Source organism: Vidua macroura, chromosome Z, assembly GCF_024509145.1.
Source record: "Vidua macroura isolate BioBank_ID:100142 chromosome Z, ASM2450914v1, whole genome shotgun sequence".
NCBI classification, from domain to species: domain Eukaryota; kingdom Metazoa; phylum Chordata; class Aves; order Passeriformes; family Viduidae; genus Vidua; species Vidua macroura.
Window position 1 is genome coordinate 46,647,008 of NC_071611.1, and position 21,428 is coordinate 46,668,435.

Below are 21,428 nucleotides of genomic sequence, written 5' to 3' on the forward strand. Positions count from 1 at the left end.
ATTCTATACAAAATACTGTCACAGAGAGGAATTATTTATTTTCTGGACCAACTAGTATATCATTTTTTCATATAATTTAAGGAGGAGTTGATTAGGCATGGAGACTTAATTTAGTTATGCAACAAAACTATTGTGAGTTCTGCTGCTAGGTAGCAACCAACTATAGGTATTGTGAATTCTACCTCTAAATAATACATTTTAACTATTTAATGACTCCTAAGATACAGTGAAGTAATTCACGTGAAATAGAGGACATAATTAATAAGTATCATATCACATTTTTATTGCAAGACAGAGACAGAGAAATATGCCAATTCATGCACTGACAATTTGTTAAGTATGAATTGTTAAGTATCAATCTTGTTTATTAAGTGTGAACTTTTTGGGTTTTTTTTTCACTGCCTATTGCAATGCTTCATACACATAATATTCAACAAAGATTACTCTGTAAGAAGTCAAATAGAAATTATTGCTCTGTGACTTATATTGTCAACTATGAAATGAGATTATTTGGTGAGGAGAGATCTTGAAGATGGTGGGAAAAAGCCCTTAAAACCAAACACCACCTCTTGAACAGCCTTCTGATTGTGCTCTAAAAATTTTACCTGATCATGAATGTCAACCATCACTGCATTCTGCTGTGGTGGGTGAGCAGCTGGGTGCAACATACAAGGAGATACATTCGGTGGGCGAAAGGCTCGAGGCTCTTCTATTGCTTGCTGCTGTCCATAGGAGAGATGGTGATAGTTTTCATCCTGGCTAATAGAATTATGTCTAGACAAACGATCTCTCCTTGTTCTCTGACGTCGAACAGGAGGACTGGAAATGCATTTAAAAAATTAGAGGTTATATAAATGGCACAAATCCTTCTTAATAACTAAAACGACAGGAGAATCAAATATCAAGGAATTTTTTAAACTGGAAAATTTTACTAGAACAAGTTTATTAGATTGGAATAAATTTTTTTACTAACAGAACTGCTAGAATCTGTATAAATTACACTTTTTTCAGTATGGAAATTCTTAACAGAGCATAACTTAATGCTGTTAGGGAAACCAAGAAAAGAACTCCTATGTAAAATATCACCTTGTGAAAAAAATGACAGATTGCCACAGTAGTGCTCAAAAGTCAAGATAGCAATGTTCATTATATTCCCATGCCTTTATTCTACCTAGGTAAAAATCCTTCATTAAATGATAACAGATTTCCCCAGGGTCTTTGTTTCAACCATGCCACAGAATGATTGCTTGCTTAGTGACAGCACACAAAGCTGTAGACTTCTTTGAAGAAACAAATTAATTTTTCAGCTCTCTCATGTTGACTACATAACTGAATGCATTCTAAAATTCTCTCCAGGAGATCCCAGGAAATTATGATTGTGGTATTGTTTCTTTTCCAGAGTGGAGAACTTCTGTAGATATAGACTTAGACCAGACCATATACATGTTTGAGCAACTGATCTACATGTGTAGGATTTGATTATGTATTCTTATATAATTGTGTGCAAGTTCTGAGTAGAACTGCAACTATCTTGAGCCAAAACTTCTAGAAATCAGAGACCACTGGTTCAGGTTCAGCACTCAGAAAATTATGCATACAGATGTGATAAACTCACAGTGAGAAGTTACGAACAAGTCAGTTCTCATTTATTTGGAAGGGGAAAGCACTGAGAGCACAAAATGATCCTGCAGTACTTTCAGCACATGCCTTTCAATCTCCATAACACACACAAGTTACAGGTCCCAGAAGCAACAGCATATTAAAGCTACATGGGGTGAAATGGTTTCCCTTTTATGAAAAAAGCTAAAGGACTTAAACTGCAGAGAAGAGACAAAAAGGATCTGTGATCATTATTAGAACATGTCCTCTCCAACACTGCATGCAACAGAACTGCAATCACCAAATAAAAATCATATAAACCTGCAACCTGTTGGCAAATCCCAGATACTTCTCAGGCTGAGTCTAACTTTTGGGCTGAATGAAACAGATATACTTGGGGAAAGTGAGACCATAGCACCAGCTACCCAGATGCAACTGTGAGCATATGATAAAATGTGTCAAGCCACTATTTTTCTACCCTACCTCACAGAGATTTTTTGACACTATTGCCTCTCTTAGAACTGAAACAAATGGTAATTCTCAACAGGTAAGACAGAAAGCATAAGGCCAGGCTGTAATACAGCAAAGAAAAATCCAAACAAATTAAAAAATGAATAGCCGCCTTTATTTTTATAAAACACCATGGCAGAACATACAAGCTGTGCTTTCTTTTAACCATTGAGAACGTAAATTTTAGTTCTTACTAATGTATTTTAAATCCAGTTTTCTTTCCCGGAGTTTTTGCTGCATTCTGTATTGCTTTATTACTAATATGATACAACTGCTACATTCTCCTTAAGTAAAATTGGCATATATAATTCTAATCATGGAACTAGTAATGCAGAAGATTACTAATGAGTTTGGAGTACTCAGTTGTTTTAAATTTGCTATTTCCTGCTATGAAACAGAAATGGTCTGAATATTTTAACATAAAAATACCTATGTGAGGATTTTTTCTTTGGAAAAGCTCCAAAAATAGAGGAAAGCTACAAAAGACAGTACCAGTGCTTCAGAAGAACAGAAATTCTCCGAACTGTCGCCAGCAGTTAGACAAGGTGGCTTCTTAAACAAGGTAGTTCTCATAAACCTAGTCTTGCCTCTGTCTTGGTTGAAGGCCTGGTTTTACTTTTCCATGAACCCAGAATTATGAAAAAGCCAACAAAGGCTGGCAAAACTTCTGGAGTGTCTTTTAAAACAAATTAGTAAGTATCATTCCCTGGATAAAAGCAAAGCTGGATTTCTTCCTGTGCAGAATTATAAATATACTATCCTTTCTATCAGCAAAATTCAGAACACCTGGATACATAGCTTTATTAGCTTCTGAATTATTGGAAATTACTTCAGAATAATTGCCAAGACATGGGTCTAAACTATTACTGAACTTCAGTAATGAATTTGTGCTTGAAGTCTAAAAACAGCCACAAAAAATCCTCTGTTACTACATACACAGTATAAACATGGTAAATGCCAGGTTAAAACAAAGAGACAGGATGAAAATGGTGAAAAAATTGCAGGAATTCCTACCCTCAGGTAAGAACAGCCATCAAAAGGCATCCATAATTGCAGAGTTAGTATGTGCAGATCTTAGTATTTCTAACAAGGGTGATTTCTTTGCAGTAAGACATTCTTGAATCCCTTGAGTTCAGAATTACATTGAAGACAAGGAGGAAAGGAAGCACAGATGAAAGGTAAGGCACAACAATGGTACAGATACCCCCATTTCACAAGGGCGGATAAAGATAAATTGGAATGGCCTTCTCTGTTTCACATAGGCATGCATTATGCTTTTCCATTCATAACTTATCTGTACTATATATTTGTATCTAGACAAAAATCATCTTTCTGCAAATTCACACCAGAAGGCTATCTTTATTAATGCAGTATTTGTTTGCTTACAATGAATCAGAATAAAAAACCACAACAAATCGGGGCACTCTTGTGTTAGGCACAGTACAAAATCACTGATACCAAGAGGTAAGGTCAAAACAGTAAGGCAGGTAATGAAAAAAAAATCCAGGTAATAAAAATATGCAAGACAGACTGTCCTGACCAACAGGAGTAAACTGGTAGGACGAAGGAGTTAATGCTGATGACACTAGGGCAGTGATGTCCACACTAGACACACTTCAAAGGTTTTGCCTGCCCTTGCCCTAGCCTGTTTCCTTGAGCTCAATGACCATTTGCAGCTGGAGTGCACCTTTCATCTTAACTTAACCTGAAAAACTGGTGAACTCTGAAGCCATTCTGCAATGAGAAGAGAAAACAAAGCAGGGAAAACAAAAAATTTGCTTCAAAAGCATAGGCATAACCTCACCTAAAGCATTAATAACAGATGCACTCATAACAATCTTAAGGACTCAAGTTTTTGATCTATGAGAATGGCAATTAGTTCTGGTGTGATTCCAGAGCACTCTTAAGACTCAGAATGACTCCTGCAATACAAGAAACATGTATGTATTGCTCTCCCTAAAAACCCTGGTTCTAGAAGAAACTAGGTGCAATGCTATTGTGGAACTGACCTGGAGCTAGCTCAAATGCAACACTGCACCCAAGCTAAAAAATGCCCTGTCTCAAGTGCAGGGAAACAAAGTACTGACACATTTAAGTGTCTCTGATTAGAGCAAAAACTTATGTTATTACCCAGCAGCAGGTGAGCTGGCTCTAGAAAGAGTAATGTTTGTGTTCATAAACCTGCCGCCAACCTAACAGTTCCTGTCAGACTGAAGACGGCTTTACCATGACGTGTCTCCCTCTTTGCAAGTGGCTTACTTGCAAAAAGCCACAGGCTACTACTTCATTAGCACTTGACTGCATCTGAACATCAAGACACTTGTCCCATGCACATTCAGTTGCTACACATTTCCATTCTTATCCCACAGTACATCCAAACTGTCTAGGATTCTGCTATCTAGCATTAACCTAGCTAGATAGCTAGTTAGTTAGTTAAGCATGCTGTTTAACTCTGCAGATGTTAATGAACACTGCAAAGAAATCTGTGTAAGCTGACTGAACACCAAACAAAAATGACTGAATGCGCATAATCTAGGCATCTCAGTTCAAAACATTTGAGGTCAAGATCATTTTGTGGGCCAAATGCCCCTAACAGAGCATCCTTGTACTGAACTATATGAAAGGTATGATCTTCTGTCTTCACAACAACCCTTTTAAGTTCAGAATTTAACCTCTTTCCTAAGTCTGACAAGCTGCACTGCGAGCTGCATATTTTACATGCCACTGACTGAAAGTTTTCAAATTCGTGAAGTTGAAGCAAAGATACAAAACTAGCACCCTCTAAGCTCTCTTGCTTCAAAACTACTGGCTGATCATTGTTGCCAAATTTGATTTGTGGAATCTGAAGAAAACTAGCTAAATACATCTTAAGCCTAAATTTCATATTAATGAAAAAGGACAGACACTTTTTATTTTAGTACAAACCAAGCCAAAACATTTCTTAGAAGCAAACAGAGACAGAGTGTTTTAACTTGCATAAGATGACTCAGTATTTTTGAGGCAGAATGTGAGGCAATGAAATCTTTTGTTTTGGATCATTTGTTTAACTATAACAGCAAAAAAATCTGTGAGTTTATGTTTTGCTAGACTATCATCCATCCAGGCCCCAGTTCCAATTTCTCTCTTCCATGACGACTGGAACTTATTCCAAAATCTCTGCTTTGAGAAGTTAATGAGCTACAAGCTAAAACCAACATGAAAATCTAATTACTGCTACATGTGAATCAACCACCTCAGCAAACATTTGACAATATGCTAACCTTCTCATCTCCCCAGCTGGTGTCTCTCATCTTGATTGGTTTTAAGTACTAAAATTGTGACTGTAATGAAAATGATGGTATTACACTACATTCTTAACACCTTTAAAAGTACCCTGGTGAGAAAGATTTTGCCTTGCACTTTTCTACATGCTTTTTGCCTCAGCGCAGAGTAACAGAGAATTACATTCATGATAAAACATGTTTGGAGCGCTCTTTTCCTCAAGCTGACTTTTCACATAAATCACAAGCCTGAAATACTTCCAGTAGCCTTTTAGTCACAACTGCATTATCTTACAGCTCAAAGGAAATGTTAACATATTTACCATGTGTAATCTAGTCAGTGCCACCCAGAACACACCTTCCTTGAGCTAAAATCAGAAAGAATATGAATTTGTTTCCCAAGCTACACAGCTTCCTTACCTCCTCCTGTTTCGTGCAGGTGTGTTGCATCGTTCCCCTGAGAAGTGGTGTTGGTTGGGTCGAGCCAAAGGAGGCTGCCTATTTGATGTCATCTCCCATGGTCGCATTGGTGGTGATGGGGCTGGTGATGCTGATGTGTAGTCAAAGACTGAATGGGAAAGGCGTTGTCGCTTGGGACTAGGACTGTCTTCACTCTAAGCCAGTGCAAAGAAAACCAAACCAAAACAAAAACAAAACCAACCTCAGATGAGTGAATTGCAATCCATACTTCAGTATTCCTTTGCACCTAGCATTAAGAGTGACTCATTGAAGACACCATTAAATTTAGTACCTGCAAGTATTCACCTTTATATTGCGTTTATAAACACAGATTTTTCATGGTTCTATAACCCCTAGAAAAATTACTACTTAAACAACACTTTAGCAGCACTAAAATATTAAATTCCAACATCTATGCAAAATCAAAACTCTTATCAGAAAAGAGTAACATGAGGAAAATAAGGCATCACCTATTTTACATTCCTCCTACCTTAGCATTTACAGGCTACAGAAGCATGGGAAGATGTATAAACACAGTCTTCACAGTAATGGTATCTGTACTAGTCAGTAGGCAGCTGCCACACAGAGTTTGCTCTCTGCATTGGACCTCCTTCCTATCAGGTCTGTACCTAGCTAATCAGACATTTGCTCTGTACTGCAGCTATTTTAATTCTGATAACTCAGCACAGAGGTGCTTCATTCTTCTAGTTATTCATGTAATTATAACCATTCATACACATAACTGGAAAAAAAAAAATCATCAATCTCCGGTTATTTCTGTCTACTTAAAACTCCACAAGGCCTACAAAGTCCCTGAAATTTTCAGTGCTAGTGATGTGAAGGTCATTCACCTCCAAGCAATGTTTTCCCAGTTGGTTATGAACACACTTTCACTGTGTGTCCATGCTATCTAACAATTTAATAGAGTTGTCATTCTTCTCGGAAGGTCCCACCAATGCCTATGAAGCCAGCAGAAAATGCAATAAACTTCCCTCCCCTCCACCCCACTATTCTGCCAAAATTAAAACACATCATGCTGTTAATAGACATGACAACTGAAAATACAGAAAAGTACACATCATACTTCAGAGACCAGTAACTGAACAAAAAAAACGAAAACCACGTGAACTGCCAGTGGAACTATCCTTGAGTCTAAGCACCACATGAACTTCTCTGACAGAATTCCTACTGCAAGCAAACTCATAGTATTTAGCTGTCCTCCAACTTCTCAAGTTCCTCCACCACTTCCATTTCAGTCTACCACCACACTATTTCAATTACATTTGCATGTAATTGCAGATAGCTGAAGCAGAGAAAACAACTTGTCTGCAATGGCTGTGCGTTCCAGAACTGCCCCCTCCCCCTAGATTGTTAGAGGTCTCACTTCAGACTTAACTGTAGACTGGACTATGGACCTCTCCTGGCTCTTGGCTTTACAGGGGCATTTTATTTTCTGAACTGTATTCAGTTGCTTCTTGGTAGGTTTCCATCAACATATAGTTTGTACTCCAATACAAAAGTTTGTATTCTTTCCAATGCAAAGACATTCCTTTCAAGAACTAGAAGTTTTGTTCAGGTGTTCAAGAGACAAAAGGTATTTTTCCTCTCTTTGACTTGTGGCCATTTTTTACAAAATTTTACAGCTTTTCAGTCTCTTGTCTTCAAATACTTCAACACAGATTGTAGTTTCCCCTACTGTATCTTATCTAAAACAGTCAGCTTCCTTAGAGAACCAGCTGATAATGCATACATCTGCTTGTTGCTCAATCTCTTCTGAACTCCTTAACCACCTGCAATTTAATTTTTTAAAGAAAAATAGGTCAAAAGGCAGGTATGCACCTAATGGTTCAGGACAGCAGATGTCCAGGTAAAGGGTGACTCTTCCAGAAGACTGCTTGCCCTGAGAGGCTCAACACCAAAAAAAAACCAACCAAAAAAACCACCAAAAAAAAAAAAAAAAAAACAAAAAAAAAAAAAAAAACAAAAAAAAAAAAAAAAAAAACAAAAAACAAAAAAAAAAAAACAAAAAAAAACCAAAAAAAAACCACAAACCAAACCAAACCAAACCAAAAAAAAAAAACCAGGAACACACAGAAGCACAACTTCTGTGAAAATACATATTTTATTAGATTTCAGAGAACACTGCCAAAGGACAAATCTTAAAGGAACTATGCTACAAGAGTCAGAGAAGGATTATTTTTGGCCCAACTTTTTATACCATGATGACTAAGCCTATTCAAAGAGAAAGACAGATAATAAAAATGCTGGTAAATTAGGTATGCTGGGATTTTGTGAGTGCAAAAGAAAATGTCAAATGGAGGAAGGAAAAAAGTGATTTAGTGAAACTGGCAGAAAACAAAACCTTGAAAGAAGACAATAACCACTCCTGTCCTAACACAATCTATAGGTGCCTTTGGCTGGGGATTTCCCACTGCTACTGCCCTAATTTACATGTGACACCCATCCCAAGCATTAACACTAATATACCTTGCTCCATAGAAAGCAGTCTACTTTGTAAAAACAGTTCTTCTATTACTATTTTTTCCCTTTTGCATCAGGAGTGCACTATTTCAAAGACTGTGGAGATGTAAACTGCTAAGTAGTCTGCCTTCATCATCACTCCAGATTACTAACTCTCACAGATATTTCGAACTCTGTAAGTGCTAACTCCCTTCTGCAGTAAGCAACAGTAATTTTACTCAAAATTGTTTCCTAATAGAAAGAAAATAAAGGTAAAATAATGTTTTGGAACTACATGTACCGAGATTTAAAATGTGTCTTTTCTGTACTGAAAAAGAAGTAACCTAAAACTAAGTTCAACTTATTTGCAAACAGATGTTATAAAAACCCCAATACAAACCTAATAAATTGACGACTTGGTGTTTTGTCTTAGTTTTTATTAAGAAACCAATTCTCATGTGGTAATTGTATCAAGATAGTAGTATCATGCAGGAAAGTACAAGGAGCTAATAAGATACATATATCCTGTATAATTTTGTTTTCAGATTATTTTCAATCAGCATGTGAAATAACTATATATTGACAGTATGCTTTTTCAGTCGACATTGTTATTGCTCATTAAGTTCAGTAGTTTATTTGTGGAATATGATACTTTCCACAATGACAAGAGCTCTCCAAATCCCAAATAACTCTTATTGTTTCTTGTTAGTACTCAAAATATTTTCTAGGACTACTGTTACTTTTTCCAGCCATACGCTATGTATTTTTCTCATGTCCAACACACAAAAAGAACAGACTGGATGGCAGTCATCAAGAACACTCTTTAACTAACAAGATAAACTAGCTTAAACTAACAAGAACACCTAGCTTTAACTAACAAGATAAACTCACTGCCCTTTAAAAAAACACTGAAGCGAAAGAGCACAATGAACAGGAATACAGATTACTTCGTATTTAAAGGAACCAGTATCAGGACAAAGTCATCAGATCGTTACTAGTAAAAGAAGCAGCATATGTCAAAACACGAAAACCCTAAAAGTCAGCATTTCACTGACATTCCTAAAAGTTATCATTTCACTGACATACTGTTTGTATATTTCACTGACATACAACTGACATAGTTGTCTAATTCTCATCTGTATACCCCATAAACTCTCATAACTGTAATGGTAATAAAGGTGAATACAGAGTATGCCTGTTTGTAAAAATCCCCTTTAGAAGTGTTTGTTCTATTTCAGTATATGTTTCTTGTAGTAATGTTTTATCTGAAAGCTTTTCCATTTTATTTGCGAAAACCAGGTATTTTCACCAAGACAACACCCTGTGAGGTTTGTTTTTTTCACTGTCCTTTTCCAGTAAAATTATAAATATTGCAGCCACACACTGATTATTAACCATCACAGAAGGGAATTATTACCAAAGCAATTACTCCAAATATCTGAAAATCATTTTCCTCTCCTCTCCCTATTTATTTCCACTTAATGGTCCTGCGAAACACAACAAACTTCTCCGTATCTCCCACCTCAAATTCAGAGAATAATCTACATCTATCCTGTAGCCCACAAAAGACCTGTATTTTAAAAGTAAACTAATACTTCAGGAGTATTTTCATGCATAGCCCATAGAAGCCTTTACATAAGGACAATCTGATAGGTATACCCTATAAAACCCTACCACAGGCTGACTAGAAATCATCAGCTACATGTTTCCTCTTCATGTGTGCATACTGAAATTATTTTTCCCCATGACAATGAAGCCTTAAGTTTTAGTTTTCATATTTTTCAGATTCTGTGCTGCACAGGTATGTAGTTCTGAGCTTCATATTAAGTGTTGGTAAGCACTCTTCACAGAGTAGCTAGACAAAACAACTCCTTTTCTATCTTAGGACCTTTTCTAGCTAAGGACAACTGTTACAAGATTCAGACCCAAGAGTATAAACGACAGTGAACTGAAGAGAGAAAACGAGAAGAATGGGACTTCATAATCTGAAGTTGTAATTGGACAATTAACCCAAATATGCAAATGGACCAAAACTTAAGGAAGTGTGGGACCTTGTAACTGGTCATCCATTTTGTGACCATTTTGGGTTCATCTTGGGTGTAGCCCTGGACAGGCTCTTATACTGCCCAAGGTGTATCCTTTAAGGCCTTTTAATTTATGCCTACTTTATTCTTTAACTCTGTCTAGCCTCTGTTCTAGGTCAGCCTTCTCAAAGCATCAATACAAGTTGGTAAACATCAACTTTTTCAAGTATTTTCAAATTTAATTATAGGCATCTAATGGGCTAGCAAACTGAGTATTCTGCATATCCTACCTGCAATTCTAACAACTGTAATTTGAATTACATTTTAACATTTCTGTTGGTCTGATTGTACCTACAATAACAGTAAATTCTTGGACTGAACAGACAGTTACATCCAAATGCAGTGGCTTGTTCATAATCCAAGACAAAACTAATAATAAGCACATTTTTTTGGCCTAGGTCAAGTAAGTTCTGGAAGAGCTGTTCCCCCACAGCCCTAAAACCAAAGCAAGGGAAATCACTTATGTGACAGATGGAGCCATTGCATGCCAGATGGCTTTCTAAGCATTACTGTCTTCTTCCATCTCTCCCACAGAAAGCAGCAGCTGCAGAAGTTTAAATTCGGTGTGACTTACAAAATAGAGTTTACAAGCTCACACAACTCCGCTATAGCTGGCACTATAGATACAAATTCTGTAGGAAACCAACAAAATAATTCAGATAGCTACAGCCCCTCCAGCTCCTGCCACCAAAAGCCTCAATCACTTCTACCACTGGCACTGCAAACCTGGTTGTTGCCAACATCTCCAGTGAGACTCCAGCTGCTGGCCTAGTTTCTACTCAAACTGGTCTCACCTAGCCCCTGCAGCACTTACACACACGGTATAGAAAGTGAAATTACATAGAGGGGGCAGTTAAGAAAAGAGCTAATAAAACAGGACAGATTGCAGAGATCAGGCAGAGGGCTCAGCCAAACAAGCATAAAGACTGGCCACAGTTTGCCTGCATCAGCCCTTTTTCTGTCTGGCCCCGTTTTGTCCCTTTTACAACTTCCTTCCCTTGCAGATCACCTTCTCAGATTGCATAGTCTCACTGACCTGCCCCAACATCCTAGACTCTCAGGTTTGCATCCTTATCAGTCACAGAATCCTTGTTTGTGTGCACATTTCTAATAGCTCATCAGTTACTGTGACAGGCCAGGTTTTGTTTCTTGTCTTTGCCTCCACAAAATTTGCTGGGCAGGTTTGTGTGTCTCTCCATATTTTGTTTATGGCTTCCTCCTTTCTCTTATAATGCCATGTGATGAGGTCTACAATCAAATAATTTCACTGAATTAAACATCGCTACAATCCACATACCGTCTTCAATTACTGACTGATCAGGTGTCATCCTTTTATCTGCCTCCATTATTTTTTGGCTCAACAGATTTGTGCCTTAAAATGTTCTTAAAATTTATTACTCCTTTTCTTTTTATCCCCTTATGGCACTCAGAAGTTCCTTGACCAGACACAACTTACACAAGCTGATGTCTCTCCTTCCACATTCCCTTACATATCACAAAACTCTTTCAACGAACAACACAGAGCACAACCGTAACCACTCTGTCAGTCCAGGAAGAGTGAAATGAAGGTTACTTCTGAAAACAGTAAAAACTAAGAAGAATATGGGAATAAACAACAGCCCTTCACCCTTGCCCTAAACAAGAATATTTAATAAAATCAAAGGGTTGGTGTAGGGGATGAGAAGAATTTGTTATGGTAAACCAGAAAGTTTATCTCTCCCATCCAGATATGTAAAGTCCAAAGGACATTATATCTTCTTGCCATGATAACCCAGGATAGTTCACACACCCCCATCTGTATGTACTTTAACACTAGTACACATGACAGATGCCAGCTGCAGTTCTTGGAATCCAGACAGCAGCACCTGCACTCATCAGCCAGTTCCCTAATGAGCAAAACAGGACACTGCGTATACACTGTGTACTAATAAGCACAGGTTTTATCATCCTTCCCTGCTGCGCTTTCCCTTGAGCTTCACTCCCAATCAGGTCCCCATTTGATCAGCACTGGTGTCCTGGGTTCCCACAGTGGTAACTCTCAGCTTTCATGAAAGCCAAAGCTTTCACATGCTCATTGTCCTGCCTTAGTCCTGAGGGATCCACATCTACATTTTGTGTAACAGTGGCATCATATTAACCTGTAAGCTGACAGATGAGAAGCTCTTGGGGACCATGAAGTTTGACATTTCCTTTAAATATAGTCTTAAAATACTAGCTTTAGATAAAACCAGGAAGGAGCTACTATAAGAAGCAACAATGGGGCAGTAAATTAAAAGCCCTGTGCCACAAGTGGCAAAAAGTAACAGATTTTATGAACAAGTGGACTACTTCCAAGCCTAACTGGTGTGCTTTTTTCCAAAACAAAATAAACAAGGATTATCCAGTTGGACTCAAAGCTGTATGACAAAGGACCTGTCCATGTATAAAGATTTGCCAGCAGAATTATACTGTAATGACACACATCTTTCACTAGCAAAAGCTCTTTAGAGGAACTTCAGCTGACAAAATAAACAACAGGAATAAGAATCTTTTACTAGTATAATTTTATTTGCTCAAAGAATTTTGCTGACTTAACTGCATTGGCCAACATAGTGATATTTTTGAACCTGCCAACTGTGTGCCAGTCCAATTAGAGCATATAACATTGCCTGTTCAACTTCTGCAGGGTAAGCAGGATTCAGAACCTTTGCTTCAACTCACCACCATTCACATAACCATTACACCTCTTTTTATGAACAAGAGAACATCTGGAACAGATACAGTGACTTCTCTAGTAAGAACTGCAAATTGTTACAGCTGTTGACAATGAGTACAATCTTGGTATAACATAGTCATGAAGTCAAGGTAAATGGGTACATGGTGAGAAAATAAAAATTCTAGTATTGATGTCCACATCCTGCATCCTCCAGGCACTAGATAGAAATCCTAGAATGTAAATAATGCTTCATGGTTTAAAAAAAAAAAAAAAAAATCAAATTTTACCTAAAAACCTCACTATCAGTAATATTCAGAGCCATTTTTTATTAGCCAAGCTTTTATTTCAGAGTTGTGACCAGGACACAACTTGGAAACGTGACTGTCTGGGCACATGCTAGACAACTTTCTAATGAAGGAACAGTAAGGGAAATCTGAATTTGGTCTAATAAAAAATTGGCAAAGAAGTGCAGACTATCCCAAATCTGCAAACTGTTTCAATAAAAGCAGGTGACTGAAAGGAAGGCCAAAATGAGCCAATTCTTGCAAAGTCCTAGGAGACAGCATGTGCAGTACTGTGTGCAGTTCTGGGCTCCCCACCACAAGAGAAACACTGACATACTGGAGTCCAATGAAGGGTCACAGAGATGATGAAGCACCTAGAGCACCTCTTGTGTACATAAAGGCTGAGACAGCCTTGGACTGACTCATCAGCTTAGAAAAGAGAAGCCTCAGGGCTATGACATAGCAGGCTCCATCTAAACATGAGTTACTTGACTGTGGAGAGTGACTGAGCACCGGCACAGATTTCACAGAGGCTGTGGAGTCTTTCTTCCTGGATTACCTCAAAAGCCATGGTCCTCGGCATTTAGCTCTACCTAGCTCTGTTTCAGTAGAAATGCTGGACCAGATGACCTCCAGAAGTCCCTTCCAACTTCAGCCACTGTGATTCTGTAGTTGATTTTCATGTAATGCTAAACACAAGGCTTTTTGAAGCTTTACTCCTGTGAGAGAAGCAAAGTGCAACTCATAGGACTTCAGGGTACTTCAAGATATACCCTTGAGATATGAAGCATCCCTGTATCTACAGTTCCCCACTGAACACTAGATACATCTGAATATTCAAAAAAGGAAGATAATTTCTTTCTGCACTTCAGAACTTTTTTCATAATTTTTTGTCTTAATTCTTACACTGTCAAGAATTAAGGAAATGAATCTGTAACTAGCACTTAGGATGAAAATTCCACAGAGAACAAAAAACACTAAGCATGACAATAAAAAAATCTAAAAAAAGAAAAGGGCAGTTAAAAAAACTCATGCTCCTGGTGACATCTCTATTGATTTATGAAGAAAGTATATCAATTTGGAAAGAACAGTGCTTAGCAAGGCACATCATTCTGAAAAGAAGCCTACAATATTTTCTTTAACTTGCTTCTGAAATATGATTATGTGGCAAGAAGAAAACTAGTCACTACATCTTAATATGGAAACCAGTATTCAATAGCCATGTCAGATTGCTGGTACAAAATCTCCTGTAGCAGCTTTATATATATATCAGGTTTCTTAGTAATTTATGTGAATTAAAGAGCCCTGCTGACAGTGAAACAGCAGAACTTTCCACAATATTTAGTAAAAGGAACATAATTTGTAAAACAAGAGCAATATTACCAAACATGGTAAAAAGAAGATACAAGTTCGTATCTTTTTTTTGGTCTTTCGAAGCCATAATGGTATATATCAATTACATTGTATGTATCAATTATAGCTGTATCAACTGTACCAAGAACATGCCTCAGTAATCTTTCTGGCCATCCATGACTCACTTCTGGCTAACAGGATTAATTCATTATTTACTGACAGTGGACAGAAAAACCAATTTGTTCTTCAGCAATCAGAACTGACAATGAATCCTTCATGCAAAGTTTGTCAGTGAAGATCTGAGGCATGCAATAGCAAGTCACATAGCAATCGTACAGAACTGTTTTAAAAAAAAAGCAGGTGATTGAAAGAAAGGCCAAAAAGAGAGAATTCTTGCAGAAGTCCTAGGAGATAGGCTCTGGAGTATTGTGTGCAGTTCTGGGCTCCTACTACAAAAGAAACACTGACATACAGGTCAGTCCAATGAAGACTTGTTCTTCTTATGGTCAAAACACTATTAAATAAGCTGAATATTTGATTTGTTTCTTATTCTACATCAGATTGACACTTCTGTGTTTTTCCAGTGTCTTCTCCGTATCAGTTTCTTCTCTGAAATGCATTTCTCACTTAAGTGAATGTTTAGGATGTACAAAAAACAACGTTAAGAGACAGCTACATCTGAACTGCTGAAGTTTCACACAGTAAGTACTTGAAACACTCCTAAGAATTTGATTATTAGATACCAAATTTTCATTCCAAACACTGTAATATTACTTTGCTGCATATGAATTTAAAATACACAAAGGCACTGGAAAAATGTAAAAATATTAGCATCCTATTTAGCACTGCAGGACTCAATAGCATTTAAAAAGGAAGGAAAATTATTTAATAAGACTACATGTTTCTCATTTTCAAGTTGTACTGCTCATACAAAATGGACAGTAAAATCCATACATCACAACTGTAGCACCTCCTTTTTTAACAGTGAAGCAGGTTTAAGAACCAAGGCAGCACACAGCCATTTCAAAGTTCTTAATATTAAATTAGTATTTGCAACTGCTTGCAGTACTTGCTGCATGCAAATAATCCTTTGAAATATGAAAAGGCTTTGCAATCATTTTTTGCAGGAATGAATCAAAGCACATTAAATGCTCCAAACTCACAAAGATGTTAGCAAGTATTTATTTTTGCATCACATCATCGTATTTCTTCTGAATGGGAATCTTTAATTCTCAAATCAAAAACACCAACCAAACATCAACATGGGAAGAAACCTCAGCTATACCTCCTGTCATGGTTTGACATTGGTGCAATGTTAGTGCTCTTATGAAAATACACTTTCTTAAATAAATGCTGTGAGATGTTATTAGGAACAGAGTAGAGTAGGCTTAAGCTTAATAATAAAGGAAAAAAAATTTATTAAATTATTACTACTATAGAAGACATATATATTAAATTTAGGATGAGGACTTTTTAAAACACTTCTTCTTCTTCTTAATTTCTAAAATAATTACTATGAAATATTACTTGGGATTCTTGATTAAATTATTACTTTTTAGATAATTAATATTTAGTTTATTAAGGGAGAGAGGAATCTCTTTTGTGCTATAGACCCCCCCCCCCCAAGGAAATACAGTTGCTACTTCTTGTGTCTTTATGTTATACATGGCAACTGCTTGGAGAAAATTTGTTAGTGTGATATTTTCTTTTTTATGTTACAGTGCTCTTATTACTGTGCATGGACAGACTGTCTATAGGGCTTTTTAAAGGATGCTTTGCTATGGACTAAAAGAGGTAATAGTTTAGCTTCTTATTTTGGGACTACAGTCCCCCCTATTTTTTGTGGGGGTTAAGGGTCTAGGAACAGAGATCATTTTCTTCTTGAAGACAGAGGGCATCACTATTTTCTTTTTAGCTTTCTTTTGTTCTTGTTATTCTTGTGCTGGTGGTTGCTGAAGTAGGTTTCTTTGGGTTACTACTGCAGTTTTTATTGTAGGAGAATTTGGTTTAGTTTATGGTTAATAAGAAAAGCTTAGCTAAAAGCTACTCTATTATTTCTTCTTTTTTTCTTCTAACATCTTGGGTCTTGGACTGTCTTTCTTCTATTACAAATTGAGGAGGAGTAATATTTTATAAAGCTTTTATTTTTTAGGAAAGGGTTAAAAGTTTAGATTTTTTGGATGGCTGAAATTTTTGTTTAGTATTCTTGACTCTTACACTGAGCATTATCTCCTTCTTTTTTCTTTCTTTTCTGCTGGCAAATTTTTAGGCGTTGTCAGGCTTTCTGTCTCTTTTCCTCTGGTGTGGGGATAAAGGCATTTTTGGTTTTTTTTACTTTTCTGTCTGTAGGAGCTGGCTTAGTTTTAAACTTTCAGCTTTTTTGGCTTACTTGGATAAGGTTACATGGCTTTTCTTCTCTTACTTAGCGTGAGGCTGAATAGGAGAGAGTCTGTACTTTTTAATGACTAGAATTAAAAAGAGTTTTCCCCTAAGAGTTTTTACTTTTAACTCCCTGTGTTCTCAGAAGCATGTCTATACTTCTAGTAGTCACCCGAGGTACTAATATCCAAACCTGACCACTGACTGGTTTGACCCAACTTCCTGAAAAAAAAATTCACTTCCATATCAAACCACAACACCTCCCTATTTAAAAAAATCCAATTGCTGGAAGAATATTAATTTTACCTTAAAATCCTAATTTATGGTCACAGTTTTCAACTCAACTTTGTCAGTGGTGTGTGTGATAGAAAATGGAAAAAAAATTGTGCTATTTCTGCAGATGTTCCCTGCAATTAGTATGTTCTATGATAGCAAACATTTCAAGCTCTCTTAAAACTGAAATTGAAAGAGTTATGCAACCAACAGTACTGGTATCCAAAAAGACCTTAAAAAATATTTTCCACTGATAATTTTTATCAATCTCCAAAATGCCTACCAAAATCTGAGGTAAAATGTCCATGTTTTGACACCCACACCACCTTACACAATACATAAAGTGGTATTTCAAGTGACCGTGTTAAAAGCTATCTCTGGGCCTCCACAGAGTCCTGATCCCCTCTTACATATGTAAGCAGAAAAGAAATTTTAAATTACAGAATTACAGATATAAACTCATTTTCCTATATACAAAGCTGAAACACATAAAACTTTGCACCTGTACCATTAAAATGTAGTCATTACTGTAAGGAAATTTCTTTAAATGTCATAAAAGGTGCTGAAATTATACTTAAAATAATGCCAGGGCAAGAGTAAAGTGGGGAAATAAAGACAAGGTGTTCAGGTATAGACACATCTGAAAAAGATCACACTTTCAATTTTAAACATAATTATGCACTTTCTCCTTTGATGGGATTGGGTATCTGAAGAGAATCTGGCTCAAAACTGCTTAACAGCAAAGTCTACACACAGTTTGCATATTCAGTGTGTATTCATTAATGATTTTGCCATTTAGACATATGAAATTAACAATACAGGTACTTCAGCAGCGACAGGGTAATTAGGATATTCATTACAAGTAAAAAACCAAAATCACACTCTTTCAAGATTTTTTTTCCCTGTGTTAAACTACACATATACAGATGCATACAGGTATGCACACACATATATGAAACACAACATATGTAAATAGACAAGCCATCTTGAGCACTGAAGACTGAAATCTTTTATTTGTGTTAATGGACATTATACTGACCGTATTTGTTGACAAAGCATCAAGAGAATATCCAAACATTTATATCAATAAAAACATTTCTCACACTACTATAACTGATGTTCCCAATAGGCACAAGGACAAGTCAGCATTTGAAATCTGTTCCTAGTGAGAGGATTATGGGCATAATAACTCAACCTCTATTGTGGTAACATGTATTTATACTTGTCTGCCTTCACTGTTGTTGCTTGTCATAACAATACTGAACTGCATTATTGGAAGATGGAAGTACCTGGTCAGCACACCATACTGTTAAAAATTTCTGTGTGTAATGCAGTTTTACATGTTCTCAGTTCATGCCACAATTTTTTCTCTACATTGCTTCAGTCTCTCTGTATTGTTAGAAATTTGAAGCCCCAACAAATACTCTTCAGAAAACTACACAATGAATCCACAAAAACCTACCTACCCTACCTACTTACCTAATCAGTACAACCAAATTGTCATGTTAACAAGAAAATGCTCTTCAATATACTCACACTGGTATTAGTGGGGAAAAAAAACCCAAAAAACAAGAGAAGCAAGTCTTAAAGGATACAGCTTAAAAGAGTTGTATTTAAACACAAGCTTGAAAATTCAAAGGTCAAGATACTGAATTGTAAGAATAAGGCACTCTAAGTACAGCCTTCTTCAATTTCCTTTTTTTATGGGGAGATGCCACTGAACGAGGGAGAAAATACATCCCAAATGGCACACAGTACAACTGCAACTCTTGTCCTTAACTGTCACAGCAACCTCCAACACCAAACCTCTCACCCTGTGCATTCAGTTCTGTCCTCCTATTTATGATGCTTGATTTATTATTTCCTTATTCAACAGAATTTTATACACAAAAGCAATTTTTCACAGGTGAAATAAATACCAAGGCTTTACTCTGCTTCTTACACAGTTTAGGACAAGTAAACTCTTCATCACCTATGGCTGGACACAGCGCATCACCGAGCAAAATGTTATGATTAACATTTTGTTAAACTATTTTTTTTAAAAATTAATTTATTTTCACTACAGAGTACTACATGTTGGTACACTGCAGAAATATCCTTAACGACAGTACAATCTAGGACTCCAGGTCATAGCAGCTCATTACTTAAAAAGATGTCCTCTTTCCTTGGTAAAGAACTGGCTGAATGGCTCAGCCTAGAAAATTCTGGTGAATGGAGTTATATCCAGTTGGTGTCTGGTGACAAGTGGTATTCACAGGACTCAGTACTGGGGCCAGCCCTGCATAACATCTCTATCAACAAACTGGACAAGGTGATCAAATGACTCCTCAGTAAGTTTGCAGATTACACCAAGTTGGGCAGAAGTTGACCTGCTGGAAGGTAAGAAGGCTCTGCAGATGTAACTGGACAGGATGTACCAACACACTGAGATCAAAGTTCACAAGGCCAAGTGGCGGGTCCTGCCATTGGGTCACAACAACCCCATGCAGTGCCTAAGGCTGGGGCAGTGTCTGGAAAAGTGCCTAGCAAAAAGGATCTGGGGCTGCTGGCTGACAGCCACTGAACAGAAGCCAGGAGTGTGCCCAGGTGGCCAAGAAGGCCAGTGGCACCTGGCCTGTGTCATCAGTAGTGTGACCAGCAGGACCAGGGCAGGGATTGGCCCCCTGTACTTGGCACTGGTGAGGGCACATCTTGAGTGCGGTGTCCAGTTCTGGGCCCCTCACAACAAGAGGGGTTCCAGCACTGAGGTGCTGGAACATGGTGGGTCTGGAGCACAGGACTTATGATGAGCAGCTGAAGGAGCTGGGGTAGTTTAACCAGGAGGAAAGGAGACTCAGGGGAGACCTTCTCTCTCTCCACAGCTACCTGAAAAAACAGGCTGCAGCAAGGTAGGAGTTGATCTGTTTTCCAAGTGACAGGACAAGAAGAAATGACCTCAGTTTGCACCAGAGATGGTTTAAATCAGATACTAGGAAAATTTTCTTCACCATAAGGATTGTCAAGCATTGGAATAGGCTTCCAAGGAAAGCAGTTGAGTCACTATCCCTGGAGGTAATAAAAAAGATGTATAGACATAGGGAGGTAATTTAGTACTAGACTTGACAGTACAAGCTTAATAGCTGGACATGATGATCGTATGGATCTTTTTCGACCCAAATGATTCTTTTACGCTTTTCAAAACTCATCCAATTTAGACTATGTGCTACATAATAAAAACTACTTGATTTAAATATATACACATAATTTAGATTTTATTAACAGCTTGGATAAATTAGTAAATGTTGCTTTAAAAAGCTTAGGAGAAAAAAATGTTCTTCTCTAGAGCTGGGATTTAAACACACCTTTTATCCTTAATAGCTTGCAGAACTTCCTTTTTTACATGTGTCACACTCAGTACATGCCCTGTAACTACTGCATTATAATTATACTGCATAATGTAACTACATTAACTACTGCAATAGTGGCTGGTTCCTCTGCCCCTACAAAACACACATGTTGGGAGGCTGTCATCAAACAGGTCATGTAAATGGGTAAAGAACTCACTCCTCAATGTAAGCGACAAATTATTTGAGATAACAAAACCAAGAAAGAATTGGCATTTTCTGCTAAGTTAACCAAAACAAGGAACATGTGAGAAAACATTGCAGGTTCTCAACTTCAAAAAAGAGCTTCTACTTGTGTAGATCTTTTAATTTACTTTAGAAAACAAGATTATTCTCACACAAAGTCACGGGAAGGTCAATAAAAAACAAACCACATGATACACATTAGATGATAGGCAAACGAACATGATCATTGCTCCCCCAAACACACTCAAATATGCAGTTTGCTGACTCACTTCTTAAACCTTATTCCACATCTTTTGTAAGGAGAAAAAAATAGGCATTAAGAACTTAAACCATATAAGAAATTTGGTAAGATGTGTCCTTTTTTAAAACACTCTCAAGTCCTGCCCAATGTTGAACAAAACAACAGATAAATTTAAATATTCACTTATAGAAAGCAGACCCAAAGAGTACAAACATTACACTAGGTCTCTGTATTTGAATTCGAGAAAAAGTGCTCTGGCTGT

The 21,428-nt window shown here is 37.2% G+C and overlaps 1 protein-coding gene across 8 annotated transcripts in view; it reads right to left on the reverse strand.

The window, feature by feature from the left end:
- The window catches only part of RNF38 (ring finger protein 38), a 111,880-nt gene that overhangs the window by 23,212 nt on the left and 67,240 nt on the right, over positions 1-21,428 (reverse strand). For all 8 annotated transcript variants that reach the window (XM_054003130.1, XM_054003133.1, XM_054003137.1 and 5 more), the window contains 2 exons: positions 5,790-5,983; positions 606-819 (listed from right to left, as the gene is read on the reverse strand). In XM_054003130.1, the coding sequence (XP_053859105.1) occupies positions 606-819; positions 5,790-5,983 (408 nt within the window). The remainder of the gene's footprint in view (positions 1-605; positions 820-5,789; positions 5,984-21,428) is intronic.